We start from the raw sequence: 27,405 nt of genomic DNA on the forward strand, positions 1-27,405 counted from the left end.
GGATAATGCACCATGTCACTAAGCTCAAATCATCTAAAATTTAATGTGCATTCGGATCCTTCATTAGGAGCCAAATGCAGCAGAAGGTGGCCCCTTGTGGCCTTCTGCTCTTATCCGAACCAGATTTATTCTTGTGAAGTTCAACACACTAAGATCTGGATTTGCACAAACCTTAGTGTATTGCACTTTCATGAGAATAAATCTGGCTTCTTCTGCATTCAGATCCTAATGAAGGATCCAAATGCACATCCCAAATATCTATCTATCTATCTATCTATCTATCTATCTATCTATCTATCTATCTAATCTATCTATCTATTCATTTATTTATATATGTGTGCATTTGTGTGTGTATATTTGTATGTGTTTATGTGTATGAATGTATCTATTTGTGCAAATATATATGTAAACATAGATACACATATATACACGCATATATACATACACAGAAATATACATAGATATAAATACATACACAGGGGCCTATTTACTATGGTGCGAGCGGACATGATCCGATATAGCGGATCATGTTTGCCGCACATCGATAAATGCTGACAGCATACACTGTTGGCATTTATCATGGCACCAGCAGTTCTTGTGAACTGCTGCTGCAATACCACCCCCTGCAGATTTGCGGCCAATCGGCCGCTAGCAGGGGGTGTCAATCAATCCAATCGTATGCGATCAGGTTAATTTCTGTCCGCCGCCTCAGAGCAGGTGGACAGGTTATGGAACAGCAGTCTTTAGACCGCTGCGTCATAACTTCTGTTTCCGGCGGACCTGAAGGCTCGCCGGAAACATGGGGCATCAAGCTCCATACGGAGCTTGATAAATATGCCCCACAGTATATACACCTTTGATCCCTTCTCAGTCAAATACCTTGTCATATACCATATAAAATTTTGTATACATTTATTTAAATAATAAACCTATATTTTACATCTAATATACATGTGTGTGTATATATATTTGCACTAAGCACAGGTCAGACCTCTGGTGAAAGATAAAAAGTTGCCCTGAAAATAAAGAGGACAGTACATTAAGATGAAATATAAAGATGAACATTTTAATTTTCTTTTTATTGAAAACTGCATGAGACAGTTATAAGGGGTTAAAGTGTCGGGCGCCTAAAGTGCCTTTACATGGAAGCCAATGGGGGCCTTTGTTTTTATATATATATATATATATATATATATATATATATATAAATAATACTTATATACTATATATAATACTTATATACTTATATATACTTATATACATATATATTTATATTTATATAAACACTTAAATATATACTGTATGTATATAATCATATGCATATATATTTATTCATTGCTGCCCAACTCTGAGGGATTTGCCCCCTTCGCTGCACTATGTGGTTTCTGTGGCTGCCTGCTTGAAAATGAGGCTCCCATTGAAGTCTATGGAAGTGCTCTCTCATGAACGTTTGGCAATGCAAACTTGAGGTTGTGTTCACATTTCGCTGCTTAAGTTCAATATTGCACTCCACTCATAATCTAGCCCTTAATTTTTTAACATTCACAGCTTGTAACATGCACAATGTTTAGCACAGCCACAATATCTCTAAAAATATAATATAAGAAAATAGAAGGCGCTAAAGAGATGTTACCCGTGCGTTATTCTGAGTGCAGGCCCACAATACATATAGCGCACCCTGTGCTCTCAATACTGCTCCACTTAAAATCTGGCCAATATTTTTTAAATAAAATAGATATTCCTAATAATTTGTATTCGTGTGGAATGTATCATTGTCCATAAATCAAGCTGTGGTAGTTCTGCTTATCAGCCACTGAGCTTCTATCCCATAGACCCTTAAAGGGACACTGAACCCAAATTTTTTCTTTCGGGATTCAGATAGAGCATGAAATTTTAAGCAAATTTCTAATTTACTCCTATAATCAAATTTTCTTTATTCTCTTGGTATCTTTATTTGAAATGCAAGAATGTAAGCTTAGATGCCGGCCCATTTTTGGTGAACAACCTGGGTTGTCCCTGCTGATTGGTGGATAAATTCATCCACCAATAAAAAAGTGCTGTCCAGAGTTCTGAACCAAGAAAAAAGCTTAGATGCCTTCTTTTTCAAATAAAGATAGCAAGAGAACAAAGAAAATTTGATAATAGGAGTAAATTAGAAAGTTGCTTAAAATTGCATGCTCTATCTGAATCACAAAATAAAAAAATTGGGTTCAGTGTCCCTTTAATGCAAAATATGTATTTTCTGGTCACTTAAAAAAAAAAAAAACTATATATATATATATATATATATATATATATATATATATATATATATATATATATATATATATATATATATATATATATATATATATATATATACACACACACATATATATACACATATATATATACATATATATATATATACATATATATATACATATATATATATATATATATATATATATATATATATATATACATATACAGGGAGTGCAGAATTATTAGGCAAATGAGTATTTTGACCACATCATCCTCTTTATGCATGTTGTCTTACTCCAAGCTGTATAGGCTCGAAAGCCTACTACCAATTAAGCATATTAGGTGATGTGCATCTCTGTAATGAGAAGGGGTGTGGTCTAATGACATCAACACCCTATATCAGGTGTGCATAATTATTAGGCAACTTCCTTTCCTTTGGCAAAATGGGTCAAAAGAAGGAATTGACAGGCTCAGAAAAGTCAAAAATAGTGAGATATCTTGCAGAGGGATGCAGCACTCTTAAAATTGCAAAGCTTCTGAAGCGTGATCATCGAACAATCAAGCGTTTCATTCAAAATAGTCAACAGGGTCGCAAGAAGCTTGTGGAAAAACCAAGGCGCAAAATAACTGCCCATGAACTGAGAAAAGTCAAGCGTGCAGCTGCCAAGATGCCACTTGCCACCAGTTTGGCCATATTTCAGAGCTGCAACATCACTGGAGTGCCCAAAAGCACAAGGTGTGCAATACTCAGAGACATGGCCAAGGTAAGAAAGGCTGAAAGACGACCACCACTGAACAAGACACACAAGCTGAAACGTCAAGACTGGGCCAAGAAATATCTCAAGACTGATTTTTCTAAGGTTTTATGGACTGATGAAATGAGAGTGAGTCTTGATGGGCCAGATGGATGGGCCCGTGGCTGGATTGTAAAGGGCAGAGAGCTCCAGTCCGACTCAGACGCCAGCAAGGTGGAGGTGGAGTAATGGTTTGGGCTGGTATCATCAAAGATGAGCTTGTGGGGCCTTTTCGGGTTGAGGATGGAGTCAAGCTCAACTCCCAGTCCTACTGCCAGTTTCTGGAAGACACCTTCTTCAAGCAGTGGTACAGGAAGAAGCCTGCATCCTTCAAGAAAAACATGATTTTCATGCAGGACAATGCTCCATCACACGCGTCCAAGTACTCCACAGCGTGGCTGGCAAGAAAGGGTATAAAAGAAGAAAATCTAATGACATGGCCTCCTTGTTCACCTGATCTGAACCCCATTGAGAACCTGTGGTCCATCATCAAATGTGAGATTTACAAGGAGGGAAAACAGTACACCTCTCTGAACAGTGTCTGGGAGGCTGTGGTTGCTGCTGCACGCAATGTTGATGGTGAACAGATCAAAACACTGACAGAATCCATGGATGGCAGGCTTTTGAGTGTCCTTGCAAAGAAAGGTGGCTATATTGGTCACTGATTTGTTTTTGTTTTGTTTTTGAATGTCAGAAATGTATATTTGTGAATGTTGAGATGTTATATTGGTTTCACTGGTAAAAATAAATAATTGAAATGGGTATATATTTGTTTTTTGTTAATTGCCTAATAATTATGCACAGTAATAGTCACCTGCACACACAGATATCCCCCTAAAATAGCTAAAACTAAAAACAAACTAAAAACTACTTCCAAAAATATTCAGCTTTGATATTAATGAGTTTTTTGGGTTCATTGAGAACATGGTTGTTGTTCAAAAATAAAATTAATCCTCAAAAATACAACTTGCCTAATAATTCTGCACACTCCCTGTACATATACACAAAATCTGGGGTTCATGTACCTTTAAGAATTATTCTGAAATAGCAGCACATTAGAAACAAAAACAAGTTTTGTAACATTCAGAATAATAGCTACTTTAAGACTTTTTTCCATTTTCTGCTAATTTAATCAGTCAATTGTTAAAAGGATAAGCATGTTTTAAAGGCTGCAAAGATAGGGATATGTTCACTTTATCTGTAACCATGGAAACACACCCATCAAGATCAGTATGACAAATTTGTCGAATTCCAATTTAGAGCCCATTGTCCAAGAAAATCCACTGGATTTCAAATGTCTGTATTGTGATAAGGGAAGTTCTTTTATTATAAAATTGATTTTGCAGAGGAGATATGTGTATTAAGTTTAGAAGCCGCAATGCTATTTCCACTTCGCTCAATTATGTTCTGATGAGAAAAGAGAGGCACAAGATTAGATCAACAAATTTCATTTACTAAATCAAATTCTCTAACTAATGCTACATTTTCAAGCTATACTATCTAGTGAGACCGTGTAAAAAAATAAATGTATTGCTACACAATGCACTGCAGACATCTTTGGCTGAAAAAAGGTTAAATGGACATTAAACCCAGCATATAGCAGTAACTAAGCACTGGATTGCAAAAAAAAAAAAGAATTTTAAATTGACAGTAACAATGGCATTTAAAGGAACAGTCTAGTCAAAATGAAACTTTTATGATTCAGATAGGGTATGCAATTTCAAACAACTTTTCAATTTACTTTTATCATCAAATTTGTGTTGTTATCTTGGTATTCTTTGTTGAAAGCTATACCTGGTTAGGCTCATATGCTAATTTCTAAGTCCTTCAAGGCAACCCCTTATCTCAGTGCATTTTGGCAGGTTTTTTTTACAGCTAGACAGCACTAGTTCATGTTCAAAATACAAGACTGTCAAAATAACTGAAATAAGGGGCAGTCTGCAGAGGCTTAGGTACAAGGTAATCACAGAGGTAAAAGTATATTAATTTAACCATGTTGGTTATGCAAAACTGGGGAATGGGTAATAAAGGAATTTTCTATCTTTTTAAACAAGGTTTTGCAAATCAAGCGTAGTTTAGGGCACACCATTTGCTGTGAAAGTCATGTTCATGATATTTAAAGTTATGTTCATGTAGGAACAAATGTAAATAAACAATGCTCTTAACTAACCAAACAATTTATAGTATGTTACAGTGTCAGTGATTTCACCTTTGTTCTGGGAGGAAATAGAACAAGTAGCTATTCAGGTATTTTCTAAAGAAAAATAAATAATGACTGTGTATTGCAATGTTGTTTTATTTCCCTTGATTAAACATTTTACAGGTAGATTACATGTTCATTTTCAAGGCAAAATGCATGAAATCTATTGAAATCCCTTTAAGGAACCTTACTGATAACTTTTTTTTTGTTACTGTGTGCGCTTTATGTTTAGACAACACACATATATTAAAGTTAAGTAACATAAAATTCAGTATGCAAAATAAAATATGCTGTTTTGACGTTCTCTGTGTTATTATTCATCTACAGCTTCTTGATCCTTTTATAATGAGAAAACATTCCCAAATTCATTGTGATTCTTGTGTTTGTGTGAACAGCCTATTGATTACTGTGTTGCTTTCTCCTTCTGCTTTTATTTCTATTCTGCAATAACATTGCAGTATTTCTATACATGTGGGAATACAATACATGCTTTGCATTGTACTGTAGTTTAACCTCTATGTAAGCCAGTCTAATATCAAGCGCTATTAGCAGCCATTCTTAAGGCTCTACTGATCTCTAGTGGTCACTGAAATGAAATACTTCAATAATGTAGGAGAAAAAAAACAAAACTTTTAAGTATATTTTTAATTGATTTTTTTTTTCTTAATATAAGATCATCATGTTAATAAGATTTCTACTGAACTAGGAAAACAAAATCTCTCTTAACAGTGATTAGAGTGGATACCCTGTATTGTTCACATTATGCAATTGTCATTTAAATGAGGTTGATTGATAGATAAAATGTGTCTAGTGCAATACATTAGATTTTGATGGACCATGATAATTAAATATTAACAATGCAGGAGTGAATTATGATTTAATATGAATCAATTTGAATACAAGTGGCAGTATGAATTTTACATGGGCCACTTGTGATCATGTAAAGCACTTAAAGGGATATGACATCCAAAAAAAAAAATATTTTGCAATTCAAACAGAGGATACAATGTTTTAAAAAGTTTCCAATTGACTTGTATTATTAAATTTGATTTCATGGTATTCTTTGTTAAAGAGATGCCTAGGTAGATGTCTGCAGCACTACATAGGAGGAAATATTGCTGCCATCTAATGCCCTTGCAAATGAATAACTTTCTTGCTAAACTACTGCCATCTATTGCTCCAAATACCTGCACGCTCTAGAGTTTACATCCCTGCTTTTCAATAAAAGATGCCAAAAGAACAAATCAAATTTGATAATATAAGTCAATTAGAAAGTTTTATAAAATGACATGCTCTATCTGAAACATGAAAGATTAATTTTGGGTTTCATGACCCTTTAATTTATAACCAACCAAACTGCAAAATAGGTTTTCTTAGCAAAGGACTGATTTTGATGATGTTGTGATTGGCACTTGATCATTGAAGAGTCAATGGGCTCCATGTACGAAGCAGCGAAAGCTTCTCCAGAGCCTTTGCGGGGCAGGTTCGCATATGCGAGCCTGCTTCCCGCAATGTAAGAAGCAGCGGTCATTAGACCGCTGCTTCCTACACCCTACGCCACCTCTTAGGTGGCGAAGCAAAATCACCGAGAGCACGCTCGCTCTCGGTGATTGACAGCCCCTTCAGTCGCGTGATTGGTTGCGCGATTGAAGGGGCGGGTATTACACACTCCGATGAGTGTGTAATGGTACATACGGGCAAGCGGATCAATAGATCTGCTGCCCGTGTGTAGCGGAGGCGGGCGGACAGCTTTGCGAGTTAAGAAGCTGTCTGCCCGCCTCTTAGTACATGGCGCCCACTGATGTTCTTTCCTACAATTTGCACCTCAAAGCAATTTATCTGGTTTATACAGATTTACATCAAATATTTAGTTTCAAAATTAATTTAAACCTTTAATGGGTTCAATTATTTTTCAGTTAAAAAGTTTATTAACCAACACCTAGATTGCAAGTTTTGCGTTCAGGTTTTAACGCTGAAAAAAATGGCCATTTCAGCGTAAAAAAACAGAAAGTAGCCATTACGAGTCTTGTCAGTATAGCTATACCGCAAGCATTTTAGCCAGTAATGCAACGTCAGTCCTGCACTCAAGAAAATTATGTTTTTGCACCCTTTATAGTGCAAAACGTGTAATCTAGGTGTAATTTATTTACAATCTTTTTTTACCTGTTGATTCCTTTACAGTGGTCAAGTGTGCAGAGTTCTGCAATTGTCAAGGTATATTAATAACCCCCCAGCACATTCCCACATGCTATAAGGCTGCTTAAAGAGGGTGTGAGCCTTATCTTTATTTAAAATAATTCTGAAATTGTATGGATTTACTCTATGTGCCACCCACTTTTTTGTTATTGATATTGCTTGTACCTTGCCCAGGGTTCTGAAGTGGAGGAGCCTGAGAACTCCTGTACATTGAGGATTCACAAACCAGAATTTGATGTTGACAACACCTTAGCTCATTAGTTTGATCCTAACTTGGTGACTCTCATACTACTTTTTAATAATATTTTTTTAATATTTCTATTTTTATAATATTTTGTTTATTTTAGTAGTACTCTATGAGCGTAATTATATTGAGGCATTGATTTATGTCATGTAATGACATTATGGCATTTTTAATTATTTTGTGTATGTATATATATATATATATATATATATATATATATAAATATATATATATTGTGTATAAGGTGTACCCCCTAGGCTTAGTTGTGATTGCCACTTTTAGTTAATTGGATAAAGAGTGTGTAAAGAACTTGTTATAATCATTGCAATTACCTAAGGTATTAATCCTTGCACCAGCCTATGCCACTGTCCTTGGTAAGGTCAACACCATACAGATACAATCTCTTGCAGTTCCAACCCCCCCAAAAAAGCCAATATCTAAGCTACACCACTTTAACCCCAACCCCTTTAAAACCCAGTTCCATTTTCTAGAATGTTAGATATTATGTTTTTGCTGAAAAAGTTGCTAAGCTTAAATGGAGTAAAATCTACCCCAATGATATTTCAACTCAGATTAATAAAGAAAAGTATAACAAAATATTAATATTAAGCATAGTGTCATCACTGTGTTCCAGAAGACATGCTGATTAGTAGATATGTGCAATTCAGTTCGGTTCGATTCGGAAATTCGGAAAATTCGGAAAATTCGGCAATTCGGATCGAACCGAATTTCTGAATAAAAATACTGCCGAATTTCGCAAAAAAATACGAATTACTTCGGATTTATTCGGTAAATTCGGATGGCCATGGATTACACTAGTATTGTACAGTATATTAGGTTATATCACTCTGCTATGGGTTACACCTAATATACAGTACATAATACTTGTCTAATCCCACCTAACACTTACCGAAATTCCGAATTTCCGAATTTCGAAACCGAATCAAACCGATTCCAGCCAAATTTCTTTGAATCCGAATGAATCCGAAACGAATCCGAAACTAATTGATTAAAAATTTTCCGAATTCGAATCGATCCGAACCGAACTTCGAAAAATTCCGAATCGATCCGAACCGAACCTAATTTTTTCGCCATGCACATGTCTACTGATTAGTTTACAGTGTTAAAATTATCTCAATTCCTTTGTCATTATGTAGAGTAAGATCCCTATAACTTGAAAAGGAGTCTTCATGGAAAATAGAAATGTATTACTTTCAGTCCCATAATAAATAGAAATGATAACATGTTTTAGAATGTCCGTTAAAAACAATGATTTGTGTTTGCATTGAATCACTATAAACATTTTGAGTGACTGATATTTTGCCGAAAAATATGTTAATGTTTCCCTTTATCAAACATAGCTTTCTAAAATTGAATGTATCATTTGAATTGTTTAATATTTGGATTTAAATAATGACCATCATAGACTTCATTACAAGTATTCAAATGTTAGCAGTATTTCTATAGAAATATTCATATTGCAGAACAAATACCATTTGCCAACATTTCTACTCTTTTTTTTTTTTTTTTTAATATATTTTTTATTGAAGTCATAAACAGATACAACCAAAGGGTATGCCCCAAAATATTTACAGAAAATGCAAATACAATATTGTTAGATAAGTGTTACAAACAAAACCCTACAGTAAGGGTATAATGTATCCAGACAGCACACGTAATGTCATAAAATTTGGGCAGTTTACAGTAAGACTTCATTTTTATAATAAGGGTAAGAACAACAGAACAAAAATAGTCCTCCCCGAGCCATATAGCAGATGAATAGGAATGTCCACTCAGACACAATTAGGGCTAGGGGGGATTAGCTTTATAGTTTAAGGGGGGGGGATGCAGCGGGCAAGAGCCGCTCGAAATATAATAGGGGGGGGATGGAGGGCGGAGCCAGTCGGGATGTCAAACTTATATTAACTATTATTATTGTTATTATTGGGGCCCTAAGTGAGCATTAGTTGTAATTGCCAAGTAAACTTCTTAAAAATATCTAGAGAAAGTAAAAGTTGGAATACATAATTAAAGCGTGAGCTTTCATTAGTCTCATTATAACCTGGAGACAAACTTTATATACCAGAATGAATCTTAGCACATGGAATATGAGAACTAGAGTAGAATTAAACACATAAAACAACGGTATCATGACCAACTTTAGAAATTGACTTTCTATAAAATGGATAGGGGTAACCCCCAGTATTATTAAGTGAGGAGAGGACATAAGTAAGTATGGAACATGAGGGATTTCCAGGTGTGCTCCTCCCCTAGGGAATTACCAGCTATAGGCGATGTGGGAGAAAGGAATAGGGGTATGACCCGCAGGCAACCAGTACCGGCGGGAAAGGGAGGGGAGGAGCTCACTAGAGACAAATAATTTTGCATCAATTTTAAACTCAACATAAACAATGTCATATCCTTGAAACATAAGTATAATAAAGCATAAGCTTATCGTGATTCCGTAAACAGTTATAGGAGCAAAAAGTATTAAATACATTAGGTGTATCCACTAGCGCCTAAACATATACACATCTCTACAGGCGAGTGAAAAAACAGACTATATCTATATCTAAGACTGTTAGTAAAGGCTATACTTCTGTTAACATTTTAGTGCGACTAGGGATCCATAAGGGTATGCGTCACTAGAGGTTAGCAATATATACATAGATAAATGGCTAGTATGAACACATAATAGCATGTTTAAGGAGCATTCGGCTTATATAGACGACTGATATAAAACATGTCAGAAGAGGGATCCCTAATCCTGAAATTTAAAGCCTAATTGACAAATTACTATCAAAAAAATACTATCACTTAGATATATATAACACTGAGAGTTTCATCAGTTAGCATGAGTACCAAGCACTGACATTTGCAGAGTGGTGCTTCAGGGACGCTAAGGGTGTTGTACCCGAGTCAGGTAACCAAGGGTATAGTAGTAAATGAATATTGGCATGTTTTAAATGAGCTAAGTACATACTATACAGCTTATCTTACATATCTGCCAGAGCACAACCTTATAAGGATATTACTAACGTCTTTACTCAGAATATAAATACAGGTATATAGATATAGACAAGATACAATGTTCAAAACCTGAGATCTGGGGGAACAGACTGTAATAATGAGCAATGTAGATTTAAGAACCAAGAAATGATCTCATGTGGTACATGACCTTTCCTTTTGTTGTCTCAAGGGGATATAAAGAACAGCAGGAATATCTATAAGACTAACAAACAGCAATTCAACCTGACATGCAAACCATTGTAACAAATGGGTAAGAGATCTATCCAAAAGAAAAAGCAAAGTTTTGCTAACAAACCCCCATCTTGTAACCCATAGGGATAAAACATTTATTAATATGTATCAGGTAACAGTCTCAGCACATCATAAGTCACTTTGGAATAAGTCTGATACCTAAGCTTTGGGCATGTAAAGTGACAAATCTTCCAGCATGGATCTTAGGGGAGGTTACTCTACCCGATTCCCAGCCTGTAGTATGATGTAATCCGATTAGCTCCGATATCTTTTACCCCCATTGCCGATGGCTGTCTTGATCTTACTAGTGTAAGACAGTAAGCTACATCATAATATACAAATGAGAAACATACCATAAAATTAGCCTATGGGGCTATGAAAAAACAATGGGGAAAAGTAGTAATGACCAACAAGTATATTATATCAAATTATGAGTCTCTGCAATCATTCTTGACTTAGTCCTTACAAAGTTCCAGCCAGGATGTGCAAGAGTCCGTAAACCACTGCCCTAGAGTCTCCGGAATGCAGCCTGTGGATAAGCGGAGAGAGCAAGAATATGGTGATGTAGAGTTCAGCCACCCGGGTCAAAGTGGCTCCTCAGCCTAGGAATTCTCTGCCACAGACTCGGGTATGCAAACGAAGCATAATCGTGACCCCAGCCGCTCAGCTGCATAAAAGGGAAAGCTTGTGTGGAAGCAATCGGAGGGGTTATTTTGTATGCGCCGGCCATCTTCGGTAATGTCTGCGTTTCAGGAAGCGTCAGTTCCCTGTGCAGGGTGATAGGTCTTCTGGCCGGGTCAGATGTAGAGACCATGGTTGACATTTCTACTCTTTAACCATAAATTAAATGCCACCAATGTGTCATCTTTTCACGTTGTCCCCTAGCTCCAATTTCTATCCATCCAGAATCCATCAGCATCCCCCACTTTTATGTAATCTCTTCTGCTTTGCACTAAATCTTACCTGACTGGCCAATTTAATAATGTGCGAGCAGGCATGTAGCGTATCATTTCCGCCGCACATCGATCAATGCCGACAGCGTATGTGAACTGCCTGTGCAATACCGCCCCCTGCAGATTTGCGGATAATTGGCTGCTAGCAAGGGGTGTCAATCAGCCCGATCTTATAGGATCAGGCAGACAAGTTATGGAGCAGCGTTATTTAGACCGCTGCTTTATAACTTCTGTTTCAGGCGAGCCTGAAGGCTTGCGCGGAAACAGGGGCATCAAGCTCCATTAGGAGTGTGATCATTCGGCCCCCAAGAGTCAAGATATTGGTGAACTGAAATGGACTTGATAATTAATTTAAGAAAGACTTTTTAAGGCAAACAATTGCAAATACTGTGACCTCAGAGAGAAAACCACCACATTAATACAAAGGGAAACTTATCAACAACAGGGCGAAATCCTTTGTATCGAACATTATTTGAATAAAATAGTGAATACATCCAGCAATCAATATTACGGTAAACTGTTTTTCTTGATTTGTGTTTGTTTATTTTATAACATTCTTACATGTGTCCAGGAAATACTGATGCACTTTTGTCTGCTCTATTCTTTGTAATGCTTTGTACTAATTTACAAACAAACACTTCAACTTGATGTGAGCTGTGCAGCTTGATAATTTGCAGATAAGTGGTTTATACAGGGAGCTTCCATAGAGTTTAATAGGATCATCATGGTTCAAGGTGAACATTGAAAGAAAACAGATGTGATGCATATTTTTCAGCTGCGTTCTAAAGGGTTTAATGTTAGTAAATAGAAAACTTCTTTTGCAGCATCCAACAGGTCTAAACACTGTTTAATGTTGGCAAATATTAGATAATACTTTTTAAATCACTTTATTTTTCAGGATAATTGCATGAAAACACAATACAGAATAATGTATTATTTGCTTAAAAGATAAAATAACACTTTTGAACAGAACAGAACCCAAACCTTGGTAGAGCTACTGAATGGAGCCTTCCAATTAGTCATGTTATAGCAGCTAAAGGGAAATAAAAATAAAGACATTTTGTTCATACTATGATAAGGTCAGATATCTAGCAAGATTTGTTAGCTATCTGACTTAAAGGGACACGATAATACTCATATGCTAAATCTTGAACGTGAGGCAGCATAACTGTATAAAGAAAATATAATTTTACCTCAAAATTTCTTCAGCTCATCTCTGTGACTGCAATTCCAGAAGCACAAGCCCTTGCAAGTCCTGGGACAAGCATCCTGACTGGCTGCTTAAAGTCTCTTTACAGTGGGGTGTGAATACTTAGGAAATTTGACGTAAAATATCTTCATTTTTTACATAGAGATGTGCAGGTGATATTTTCTAGTCAGCTTTTTACAGCTATATTGCATCACTTTCAAGTGTTTTAACATTTGGGTATCATTTCCCTTTAAACATTTTCTAGATAAATGCATCAGTGGGACATTAAACACTAAAAATAAATATTATGCATATTAAAAAGCACTAGAATTGAAATCACACAAAGTCCTGGGACCAGATGGCTTCACCTCTGTTTTTTACAAGAGACTCTCAGCTGAAGTTGGTCCCATTTTGGTCTCCATTTTTAATTCGGCCTTCAAGACAGGACATTTCCCCAAAGAATGCTTGGAGGCAGAGATTGTGACCATTCCCAAACCGGGTAAAGATCCGAGTCGATGTGAGAACTATATTCCTATATCCCTGATTAATGTGGATATTAAAATGTATTCGAAAATTCTGGCCAATAGGCTTAACAAGGTACTTCCCTCTCTGGTCCATTTGGACCAGGTGGGCTTTGTGCGTGGCCGGCAGGGCTCGGACAACATGCGTTGCCTACTAGATATTTTTACTGAATCTAAATCTCTAGGGCTCCCACTAGTTGCCCTGTCATTAGACACAGAAAAAGTGTTTGACAGGATACAGTGGGAATACATGGAAGAAGTTCTAAGCCTTTGGGTTTTCGGCCCATCTCATCAGAGCCATCATGGCTCTATATTCTAACCCTTTGGCCAGAGTCAGAGGGAAGCGGTTTTGCTCTAAGCCCTTTGATATCAGGAACGGGACCAGGCAGGGGTGTCCGCTATCCCCCCTCCTCTTTGTGCTTACCATTGAGCCTCTAGCAACCATGATTAGACAAACAAACGAAATACAGGGGTTACTGATTCATGACACCTTGCAGAAGCTTGCATTATTTGCAGACGACCTCACCCTGTTCATTACAGAACCTGAGACCACTATGTCGGCGGTATTTGAAAGTCTACAATGGTTTGGCAAGCTGTCCTATTATAGGCTCAATTATACAAAGATGGAATCCTTGGCCTTAAACTTCTCCTCGACACAGCTCTCCCAGCTTAAGGAGACCTACCCATTTAATTGGTCTACAAGCCAACTAAAACATTTGGGGGTCATTCTCTCACCTGATCCGAAAACGGTAATCCATGCTAACTATGAGCCGCTCTTAAGAGAATTTGAAAACCTAACTACAAAGTGGGCTAGATATGAGATCTCATGGATTGGGAGAATCCAGTCGGTTAAATTGACATTACTACCCAAGGTTACATATCTCTTTCCGGGTATCCCTCTAATAATTCCAAACTATATTCTGAATCGCTTTCAAACAGTGACAAATAGATTTATCTGGCAGGGTAAGCCCCCCGAGGATTGCGATGCAGCAATTGCAAAAGCCTATCCTGAATGGAGGCTTAGCAGCTCCTAACGTCTGTAAATATTACAAAGCGGCTATGCTCTCTCATGTGACAGCTTGGGGGGCTCCGCCTGATGATACCAGGTGGGGACAGCTTGAACAAGCTGTGCTCCCTTTGGGACTGTTCCTTGAGGACCTTATATGGGTTCCTCAGCACACGGATGTACTTACGGGAGTAGATAATCCTATCATATGGGCCTGCATTAGAACATGGAGGGAACTCCATAATTTGACGCAGGTTGCACCACATCCATCACCTGCACATTCAATAAGAGTGCTATTGCCTTGCCTACCGGATTGACTATCACATGTTATTTTGTATGCCAAATGTTCATCCAAAAATGCAAATATGTAAAAAGAGGTACTACTCATGGCACGGCACATTTCCTTATGGTTTAGGACCTAATATTCTTTACGGTCTTTATGACATGCCTTTTATATTAGATGCATAAATTCTGATGTATGTTAATAGGCGTGTTGCCATGACGTTTACAAGAGTTTGTTTCTGTATGTCCAATTACCTCAATAAAAATTATTTAAAAAAAAAAAAGCACTATGTAAATTTGTTAAAATATATTTTGCTGCAAAAAGTTTAGATTGTTTTGATTTTTAACAAGAAGAGCACAATTGGGTCTTAAAGGGACAATATACCCAAATGTTTAAGCACTTGAAAGTGATGCAGCATAGCTGTTAAAAGCTGACTAGAAAATATTACTTGAATATTACTATGTAGAAAAGGAAGATATTAAGGGGTTTAATTATCATTGTGCGAGCGGACATGATCCGAAATTGCGGATCATGTCCGATGCACATCGATACATGCTGACAGCATACGCTCTCTGCATTTATTATTGCACCCAATCGGCCACTAGCAGGGGGTGTCAATCAACCCAATCGTATCCGATCGGGTTGATAGCAGGCGAACAGGTTATGGAGCAGCGGTCTTTAGACCACTGCTTCATAACTTGTGTTTCTGGCGAGCCTGATTGGCAATTGTTTTTTTCAACTTGCATCTGGACAGCAGCTGAAGTATAACTGTTCGCAGAGGAGCTGAAGACATTTTTATGAAATCTATCTACTCTTTTTAAATAGAGATATTCATGTGATATTTTCATGTCAGGTTTTTACAGTTATGCACATAACTTTCAAGTGATTTAACATATGAGTATTATTTTCCTTTAAGGATTGATTGCTCACTGGCTGATAACAAAACTCCCAGTGCTTTATTGATGGACAGTAAATGGCCTGCCAAGCATAAAAGAAAATATCAGTAAAGGACTATACATATAAAAGCTAAACTATATTTTGAAATGCTTCCTTTTAAAATAATGAAGAAAAAATACTTTTAAGCACCTTTATTATTTTTCGCCCAGATTACAAGTGGAACATTATGTAACGCTTCTGCTCCAGTGTTAACTGTGCTAGAAGAAAGCTTTTTGCGTGTGTTGGGTTGCACTCATATTACAAGTTGATTGTAAACTGTTTTTGCTTGTGCGCTAACCCGATGAGCTTAGAAATCTGAATTTAGAATATCACGAGATAACGTATTCCCCCATAGAAGTTATTGGAGCAAAAAAAGTGGAAAAAAACCCTAACACCCTATTTGCACGCAAACCAGATCTCGTATTCTCAAGTGCGCTAAACCAACATGAAAATATTGCTATTTCACATTCCGATGTTCTTCACATAGAAGAATATGTTCTATTTATTCATAAATACATATTTCTACATATATCTGATGGTATTTTGGTACTATATTTATGTATACATGTATGATTATTTATAAGTATAGATTTATACAGATATATATAGGAATATCTATATATAAATACTTAGAACATATTCTACTATGTGCAGAACATTGGAATGTGAAATATTTACAGTAAATACATAACTAAAACCATTATTAAATATGAATATTGAATACATATGTTTTTTCATGTTTTCGATAACTTAACTGCAAATGTTTCCAATGCACTTCTATATATGTCAATATATGTATACATATACAGTACATTTATATGTTTATATGTGTACATATGTCTATAAATATATACACATATAAATACATATGTACACACACACATATATATATATATATATATATATATGTGTAAATAAATATAAATCTTTATAGATGTATATGTATGTATCTCTATGTTATAGCCCTTTGCCTGCCTTAGACCCATATAACTTTTTTGTGCAATATTTTTTTTATTTTTTTATTTTTTATTAGATGGTGTTATTATGAGTGTAATGTATTTTTGATGTATTTTGTGAAACTTTTTTGTCTCACGAAACAGTTAACCAGAGCTCTGAGGTTGCGCTAACCCGATGAACATTAACTTCAATTGCGCTCAAGCAATCACATTTATATTCAACTTGTTAGAGAAGCAAAAAAACCAACAAACGCAAACAGCCGCAATAAATCCCTTTTCAATTGCGTGCAACAGTTAGTGTGCCACTCATAATCTAGTCCGCTATATTTGATTTTTTTTTTCATTTTAAAAAATAATGTATGTGTGGTTTATACTCTCAATTAAACACAGCTTTTTTAACAAAAATGTTACATGTTGAATACACACAATTTATTCAGAAAAAATGTTTATACATAATTTGTGAGAGATACAGAGGTTTGCTGGTAATATAGAAGAATAAACTGGTTACCTTGGTATAAGTGCAGTAAAAATAGTAGTGATATCTACCCCAACATTACATTTACATACAGTAATTGAAGGCTTATATATATATATATATATATATATATATATATATATATATATATATTATTTTTTTTTTCACCATGCTTTAACAAAATAAATCCCAACTGTTTGCCCATGTCAAATGATATAAAACAGATTCACAACAAAATGTAAAATACATGTTTCATGTTTTCTAATCAACTGATATTTCTTGGACTCAGCCTTTAAAAATAACTTTCTACAGCAGTGTTTTTCTGCTCCAGTCCTCACACCAAAGGGCCAGATTTTATTTATATCAGAACTAGAGCACATGTGAAATAATCCGCTAATGGATAAGAGCAGGTTAGTAACCATGGTTACTGATCATCTGAATATTTCACCTGTGCTCTAGTACAGATATCATGAAAATCTGGCCCGTTGGTATTTCTAGGGGACTGGAGTTGAAAAACACTTGTCTACACATTTAATAGCAACTGCTGTTACATCATTTAGTCTTCACTGTTAACTTTGTTTTTATGTAAACAAAGCTTTAATACAAACAATTATAATGTTAAATTAAGCTTCAAATATTATTCAGTACATATCAACATATTAACATGTTATTTTGCATGTTCTGTTTTGACAGTGATCAGTGCACCAACCAATCTGTTATTCACATTCAGTGTAACCCCAAGGGTAAGTTTTTTTTTGCTTGCTAAGGCCTAGATTTAGAGTTCGGCGGTAGCCGTCAAAACCAGCGTTAGAGGCTCCTAACGCTGGTTTTGGCCGCCCGCTGGTATTTGGAGTCAGTGATTAAAGGGTCTAACGCTCACTTTTCAGCCGCGACTTTTCCATACCGCAGATCCCCCTACGCCATTTGCGTAGCCTATCTTTTCAATGGGATCTTTCTAACGCCGGTATTTAGAGTCGTTTCTGCAGTGAGCGTTAGAGCTCTAACGACAAGATTCCAGCCGCCTGAAAATAGCAGGAGTTAAGAGCTTTCTGGCTAACGCCGGTTTATAAAGCTCTTAACTACTGTACCCTAAAGTACACTAACACCCATAAACTACCTATGTACCCCTAAACCGAGGTCCCCCCCACATCGCCGCCACTCGATTAAAATTTTTAACCCCTAATCTGCCGACCGCCACCTACGTTATACTTATGTACCCCTAATCTGCTGCCCCTAACACCGCCGACCCCTGTATTATATCTATTAACCCCTAACTTGCCCCCACAACGTCGCCGCAAGCTACTTAAAATAATTAACCCCTAATCTTCCGACCGCAAATCGCCGCCACCTACGTTATCCCTATGTACCCCTAATCTGCTACCCCTAACATCGCCGACCCCTATGTTATATTTATTAACCCCTAATCTGCCCCCCTCAACGTCGCCGACACCTACCTACACTTATTAACCCCTAATCTGCCGAGCGGACCTGAGCGCTACTATAATAAAGTTATTAACCCCTAATCCGCCTCACTAACCCTATCATAAATAGTATTAACCCCTAATCTGCCCTCCCTAACATCGCCGACACCTACCTTCAATTATTAACCCCTAATCTGCCGACCGGAGCTCACCGCTATTCTAATAAATGTATTAACCCCTAAAGCTAAGTCTAACCCTAACACTAACACCCCCCTAAGTTAAATATAATTTTTATCTAACGAAATAAATTAACTCTTATTAAATAAATGATTCCTATTTAAAGCTAAATACTTACCTGTAAAATAAATCCTAATATAGCTACAATATAAATTATAATTATATTATAGCTATTTTAGGATTAATATTTATTTTACAGGCAACTTTGTAATTATTTTAACCAGGTACAATAGCTATTAAATAGTTAAGAACTATTTAATAGTTACCTAGTTAAAATAATAACAAATTTACCTGTAAAATAAATCCTAACCTAAGATATAATTAAACCTAACACTACCCCTATCAATAAAATAATTAAATAAACTACCTACAATTACCTACAATTAACCTAACACTACACTATCAATAAATTAATTAAACACAATTGCTACAAATAAATACAATTAAATAAACTATCTAAAGTACAAAAAATAAAAAAGAACTAAGTTACAGAAAATAATAAAATATTTACAAACATAAGAAAAATATTACAACAATTTTAAACTAATTACACCTACTCTAAGCCCCCTAATAAAATAACAAAGCCCCCCAAAATAAAAAATTCCCTACCCTATTCTAAAATACAAATATTACAAGCTCTTTTACCTTACCAGCCCTGAACAGGGCCCTTTGCGGGGCATGCCCCAAGAATTTCAGCTCTTTTGCCTGTAAAAAAAAACATACAATACCCCCCCCCCCCACATTACAACCCACCACCCACATACCCCTAATCTAACCCAAACCCCCCTTAAATAAACCTAACACTAATCCCCTGAAGATCTTCCTACCTTGTCTTCACCATACCAGGTTCACCGATCCGTCCTGGCTCCAAGATCTTCATCCAACCCAAGCGGGGGTTGGCGATCCATAATCCGGTGCTCCAAAGTCTTCCTCCTATCCGGCAAGAAGAGGACATCCGGACCGGCAAACATCTTCTCCAAGCGGCATCTTCTATCTTCTTCCATCCGATGACGACCGGCTCCATCTTGAAGACCTCCAGCGCGGATCCATCCTCTTCTTCCGACGACTAGACGACGAATGACGGTTCCTTTAAGGGACGTCATCCAAGATGGCGTCCCTCGAATTCCGATTGGCTGATAGGATTCTATCAGCCAATCGGAATTAAGGTAGGAATTTTCTGATTGGCTGATGGAATCAGCCAATCAGAATATAGTTCAATCCGATTGGCTGATCCAATCAGCCAATCAGATTGAGCTCGCATTCTATTGGCTGATCGGAACAGCCAATAGAATGCGAGCTCAATCTGATTGGCTAATTGGATCAGCCAATCGGATTGAACTATATTCTGATTGGCTGATTCCATCAGCCAATCAGAAAATTCCTACCTTAATTCCGATTGGCTGATAGAATCCTATCAGCCAATCGGAATTCGAGGGACGCCATCTTGGATGACGTCCCTTAAAGGAACCGTCATTCGTCGTTCTAGTCGTCGGAAGAAGAGGATGGATCCGCGCTGGAGGTCTTCAAGATGGAGCCGGTCGTCATCGGATGGAAGAAGATAGAAGATGCCGCTTGGAGAAGATGTTTGCCGGTCCGGATGTCCTCTTCTTGCCGGATAGGAGGAAGACTTTGGAGCACCGGATTATGGATCGCCAACCCCCGCTTGGGTTGGATGAAGATCTTGGAGCCAGGACGGATCGGTGAACCTGGTATGGTGAAGACAAGGTAGGAAGATCTTCAGGGGATTAGTGTTAGGTTTATTTAAGGGGGTTTGGGTTAGATTAGGGGTATGTGGGTGGTGGGTTGTAATGTTGGGGGGGGGTATTGTATGTTTTTTTTTACAGGCAAAAGAGCTGAAATTCTTGGGGCATGCCCCGCAAAGGGCCCTGTTCAGGGCTGGTAAGGTAAAAGAGCTTGTAATATTTGTATTTTAGAATAGGGTAGGGAATTTTTTATTTTGGGGGGCTTTGTTATTTTATTAGGGGGCTTAGAGTAGGTGTAATTAGTTTAAAATTGTTGTAATATTTTTCTTATGTTTGTAAATATTTTATTATTTTCTGTAACTTAGTTCTTTTTTATTTTTTGTACTTTAGATAGTTTATTTAATTGTATTTATTTGTAGCAATTGTGTTTAATTAATTTATTGATAGTGTAGTGTTAGGTTAATTGTAGGTAATTGTAGGTAGTTTATTTAATTATTTTATTGATAGGGTAGTGTTAGGTTTAATTATATCTTAGGTTAGGATTTATTTTACAGGTAAATTTGTTATTATTTTAACTAGGTAGCTATTAAATAGTTCTTAACTATTTAATAGCTATTGTACCTGGTTAAAATAATTACAAAGTTGCCTGTAAAATAAATATTAATCCTAAAATAGCTATAATATAATTATAATTTATATTGTAGCTATATTAGGATTTATTTTACAGGTAAGTATTTAGCTTTAAATAGGAATCATTTATTTAATAAGAGTTAATTTATTTCGTTAGATAAAAATTATATTTAACTTAGGGGGGTGTTAGTATTAGGGTTAGACTTAGCTTTAGGGGTTAATACATTTATTAGAATAGCGGTGAGCTCCGGTCGGCAGATTAGGGGTTAATAATTGAAGGTAGGTGTCGGCGATGTTAGGGAGGGCAGATTAGGGGTTAATACTATTTATGATAGGGTTAGTGAGGCGGATTAGGGGTTAATAACTTTATTATAGTAGCGCTCAGGTCCGCTCGGCAGATTAGGGGTTAATAAGTGTAGGCAGGTGTCGGCGACGTTGTGGGGGGCAGATTAGGGGTTAATAAATATAACATAGGGGTCGGCGATGTTAGGGCAGCAGATTAGGGGTACATAGGGATAACGTAGGTGGCGGCGGTTTACGGAGCGGCAGATTAGGGGTTAAAAGTGTAATGCAGGGGTCAGCGATAGCGGGGGCGGCAGATTAGGGGTTAATAAGTGTAAGGTTAGGGGTGTTTAGACTCGGGGTACATGTTAGAGTGTTAGGTGCAGACGTAGGAAGTGTTTCCCCATAGGAAACAATGGGGCTGCGTTAAGAGCTGAACGCTGCTTTTTTGCAGGTGTTAGGTTTTTTTTCAGCTCAAACTGCCCCATTATTTCCAATGGGAGAATCGTGCACGAGCACGTTTTTGATGCCGGCCGCGTCCGTAAGCAACTCTGGTATCGAGAGTTGCATTTGCGGTAAATATGCTCTACGCTCCTTTTTTGGAGCCTAACGCAGCATTTGTTTGAACTCTCGATACCAGAGTTAAATTTATGGTGCGGCCAGAAAAAAACCCGCGGAGCGTTAACAGCCCTTTTACCGCCGAACTCCAAATCTAGGCCTAAGAAAATACAATATTTATATAAAAATATTATTTTTGTAACTTAGTATTATTCTTTTATAGAATGTGGAAAGCAATTGTTAGATAAGAAAAACAGTTCAAAAATAGTTGGTGGAACAGATGCTGAAATGGGAGCATGGCCATGGGTGGTCTCCCTCTATTACAATGGAAGACAGACATGTGGGGCCTCTCTAATCAACAATGAGTGGTTGGTATCTGCAGCTCATTGTGTATATGGGTAAGGTCAAAGTTTTTATTATTTCCTGTTGCATTACTGTTAATTTAAAGGGAATTAGCATTGTAGAAACATATTATACATATGTTTTTTTAAGCGAAACAAACAAAACTGCAAACTGACAATTGTTTGTGTTCTTGGTTTATACTTACTAGAAATGGTACCAACCCTCTTTAATTAATTATGAATAATTATTTAAATATGTTCTTTATGCAATAGATATGCAGTGTCAACATTCCAAATTTCAATGCTGTCTATTTGATCTACATTGGATGAAAAATCTCACGAGTCATCTCTTTAAAGGCTCATCTAGTTATGTAAAGCACATGGGCTGCACAGAACTAATTTCAACAAGAATATTGTGATTTCCTCATAGAGCAATGATTCTGGGTATCTGCCCTTTATAAAGCTAAAAAACAACGGATATGCAATCCCCATGTAAACCCCACACCAATTAAAATTGGTAAATTAAAAACTCAAGGAAAATAAAGACGCAGAAATAGGCTAAAATCTAGGCCACTCCCAAGATAAATTTTAAAGGAATCTGATAAGGTCAAAAAAATAAAGCAAAGAGTAAAAACAGATGACCCTCCATATAACAGTGAGAAAGACACAAACATAAACTATTTTCAAATATGCAATTTTTTAAAATGAAAAATGTTAAGCATTCCAAAACATATTTCAAATAATAAATAACTTTCCTTTTATTAAATGTTTTCAAATCAATATCCCCACTAAATTATTTTGGGTACAGAAAGTCGACTTTCCAAATCCATTTTCCTTTCTTATAAATTAATTCCCTACATATATAGCCTCCTTTTTGGACTCTCACTGGCCTAATCAACTACCAAAAAATAAAAATGGTTAGTCTGATATCCAGTTTCCTGGAAATGTACTGGAACAGGTAGATTGTATATATCTATTTTTCTTATAATGAGATTCGGTTATCTAATTTCTTTTTTTTTTTTTTCTGGACGGTCACACCTACATATAACAATCCACAACATTTTTCAGAGTCTATTTAAACTTAACTGAACAAATAAAACAATTATTTATGTAGAATTCACACAAAGGTAGATAAGGAGTAGACAATCTATCCTTTAGGTTGTACATATTTTGACATATAACATCACAGATGACAAATATTTTCTTAAATTAACAGTACTTCAAAGTAAAGTTGTGTTATTATATGTTACATAGATGCTTTAGAATACAGTTTTAAAGTTACTTTTAACTAATAGTAAGGAAAGGGTGTATTTATGATAGGCCAGTGTTTAAAAAGAAATTGTCCTTGACAACATTGTTTTTGGATGTTAATGATAATGAGAGAAAAAATAATTTCAATATAGTGTACAATATAATATGTATTTTTATTTAATTAAAATGTATTTGATATTTTAAAATCAGCAATATTTAGGAAAATGATTTTTGAAATCTGCAGATTTATTTTGTATTGTATGTTTAGAATTTCATAGTGGTCTAAGTGGGTTGGCTAAGATTCTTTCCTTGAGAATCTTGTAAATGTCCTCATAACATTGATCATATTCTAGAGGTCAATGTAATCTGTTGGACACATACATTTGTCTCTTATTTGTATGCTGTCCAGGTTGTCCTGAAATTCAAGACAAGTTTGCTAATCTGAAATATGCAAAACAGTATGTGAACATCACTTTTGTGGCTGTATTTTATAGAAAACTAAAACATTTAGGAATGCTGGCAGTGTCTAATCAAACCTCATTTGCAAGATTTTGCTTTTGTAGTTCCAAATACACAACTAGTAGGGAATTCAAGGTTTAGCCTCTGTTTTCTAGTTAGGTTTAAGGAACCTTGGTCATTCTTTATACAGTGATTTGAGCCAATTAAATAACTCCATCTGACAACCTCTAAATTCTTGCATACTCGCAGGTGAATTAAATTAGAATTTAAATTAGAATATATTGAAAGAACTTCTTTGCAAGACATAATTAGGGTATATTATAATATAGAAAATGGTACTACAATGCATTTGACATTCTCTGGTATTTATCCCTTATGCTAAATGTATTCCCAGTTACAGGTGTAGGCTTTACCTTTGAGATTTCTAGGACAAGTATCTTTTTAGTACCTATCTAATTAATTTCCAGATTTTTTTAGTTGAACTAAATTATAGTAACTTCAAATATTTCCATTAGTCCCTTAACTTTAAATATAACCTAACATTTGGACACCAACATAATTATATTTTGTTTAGTTAATTTAAATGTATATATTTAGCTGATCAATTATTTATATTTAAATAAAATGTGTATGGGTTGTAGATACAACTTTCAGTAAAATGCAAATGATGTTCACGATGGCTGAAAAATGCATATCGGCTGAACTATTTAATATTATTTTATTCTCCATGTGGCAATCATACACCAAGAAGCAATTTTTCAAATCTATGGTTTCTTAAATAGAACACACTAATTATTTGTGTCATGGGGCTGATGACTAATTATATTGAGATTTTTAACTTAGCTGTTTAAAGAATCATAATAATTAAGTTAATAGGCCCTTCATAATTATATTGTTGTCCCAGCTACTGTTATAATTTATAGTTCTTTAGCTTGAATTTAGAAAAAACAATATGGATAATTTTGTATTAGGAAACGTGTGTCCTGTGGAGTAGCTAGAAAACATTAAGTGCTTTCCAATTATAACAAACTATCTCACATAATCCTATGCAAAACACAAATTATGTGTTCTGCCAAAGAGGTCAAAGATTAACACAAATAATACAGGGAAAATTAGTCAAGCTGCTAGTTTAGTCATTAATAATTTTGAAGTTTTATTGTAATCTGCAGACGAAACTTAATACCATCTCTCTGGGAAGCCATACTTGGTCTGCATACCAATTTGAATCTGACCTATCCACAAACAGTAATCCGGTTGATTGATCAAATTGTCATAAGCCCACACTATAACAGAAGAACTAAAGACAGTGACATTGCAATGATGCATCTACAATTCAAAGTCAATTTTACAGGTAAGCAGATCATGTGTCAATTTCATGATGTCTGATTAATTATGTATTCTAATAAACTGTCCAGGAATATGAAAACATATATTAAAGCTGTTTTTTAAGAAAAACAAGTTCTAGAAGATGCAGCAGAATATTTCTACAAATCTAACAGAAAAAAAAAACAGATATTGAAGCATATTGTTAGAGCATGCCATAGATCTTTTAAATGTTATTTTACAGAGACATTTTTAATATTTTTTTTGAAAGGGAAATCATTGCTAGAAAATTGGATTCCCCAATCACAAGCGATTGAAAATGCAGTATAATTGCTTCATACAATAGCTTTTTGAATACTTGCTATCTTGGGTAAATTACCATTATGTTTATGAAATAAGGCCATTGAGGCTTTAAGTGGTTGCTTAGTTCAATGCATTGATGTATTTTATAAGTGAGAGAGAAATGTATAGTGCAGAGTTGAAAAACAATTAGTTATATTCATCAGAGGTTCATATCTTTCCCTTGAGATAAATACAGTGAGACAACCTTATGCATTTTCATAGGGAGTTTATCCATTATATTGTCTGAAATTAGACACATTATGAATTAGCTCAATGGAATAATATGTGGAGGCTTTTGTATTTATGTCATGTCATAAAAATAAGAACATTTGATGTATATCCACTATTAGTTCTTATTCTGCTGTTCACTAAATTATGTTTAAAATGTGTGTGTGTGTATATATATATATATATATATATATATATATATATATATATATATATATATATATATATATATATATATATACAGAAAGAAGCACACTCACAGGAAAGAACAACCGTCTCAATAACATTGTTAGCCTGTTCTATGGGTGCACATGGGTGCTGCTTCTTTTAGCCCAGTAATGCTTTTCACAGAGTAGATCAGTCTGATCCCACCTATTAAGGTCAGTCCAGCCCCGAAATACCAGGCAATTCCTCTCTGAACAAGGAACACAGCAACCCCAGACGATCGTTTCGGCCTTCATTGGGCCTCTTCAGTGAGGTGTAGCAGTGTTCCTCTAAGCACACTGAGCAAGGAGTCCACGTCAGGTTTCCCCTTTTTCCCATAGGGAGGCTAAATACACACAGAGAGAAGCGCACTCACAGGAATGAACAACCGGCTGAATAGCATTGTTAGCCTGTTTTATGGCAATTTACTAGCTTCTTTTAGCCCAGTAATGCTTTTCACAGAGTAGAACTTTCCTGTAGTATATCAGTCTGATCCCGCCTATTACGGTCAGTCTGATATACTACAGGAAAGCTCTACTCTGTGAAAAGCATTACTGGGCTAAAAGAAGCTGCACCCATGTGGTAAATCACAATTACAGTAATAATAAAATAAGTTTTATATTTTCAAGAATACATTTTTAAAGGTACTTATATATAAAGATCATAAAATCTGAAATTCAGAGGTGAGTAACTACTTGTTATAATAAGTGTACAAACAGGCATGCACCCATTTATATTAAATACATATGTGCATTCACATATACTCACACACATATTAAGTTAAATTGAAAATATTATAAAAATAGTGATGTAAATAAATTAGAGCATTGCATCATAATGTAGTATATACTAATAGTTGCAAAATACTTGATCCATGAAAAAGAGGCATGATGTACTATCTATGGTTATATGACGTAACTTCAGATTCAATAAGAACAGTTGAATAGCCAGCCATCATAAGGTTTTGTAATAGGCCATATGAAAATGATCCAGTGCATGTGCAACAGAAAGAGGTATCTTGAAAAAAAGGTACTGAAACAAATTGCCCCAGTTAAGTTAACAATAATTGTAAATTAATATTTACAAGCGTACAATTATTTAAATGCATTTTAATTTTACAGCACATGTATAATTTAGGAAACTTTAAATGGACAGTCTTATTTTAAAA

At 35.7% G+C, this 27,405-nt stretch overlaps 1 protein-coding gene across 1 annotated transcript in view; it reads left to right on the plus strand.

Moving 5' to 3' along the window:
• TMPRSS15 (transmembrane serine protease 15) overlaps positions 1 to 27,405 on the plus strand; it is an 839,864-nt gene that overhangs the window by 667,788 nt on the left and 144,671 nt on the right. The window contains exons 24-26 of the mRNA XM_053705190.1: positions 17,952 to 18,001; positions 22,313 to 22,487; positions 25,310 to 25,491. Coding sequence (XP_053561165.1) covers positions 17,952 to 18,001; positions 22,313 to 22,487; positions 25,310 to 25,491 — 407 coding nt within the window. The remainder of the gene's footprint in view (positions 1 to 17,951; positions 18,002 to 22,312; positions 22,488 to 25,309; positions 25,492 to 27,405) is intronic.

Source organism: Bombina bombina, chromosome 3 (assembly GCF_027579735.1).
Source record: "Bombina bombina isolate aBomBom1 chromosome 3, aBomBom1.pri, whole genome shotgun sequence".
NCBI lineage: Eukaryota > Metazoa > Chordata > Amphibia > Anura > Bombinatoridae > Bombina > Bombina bombina.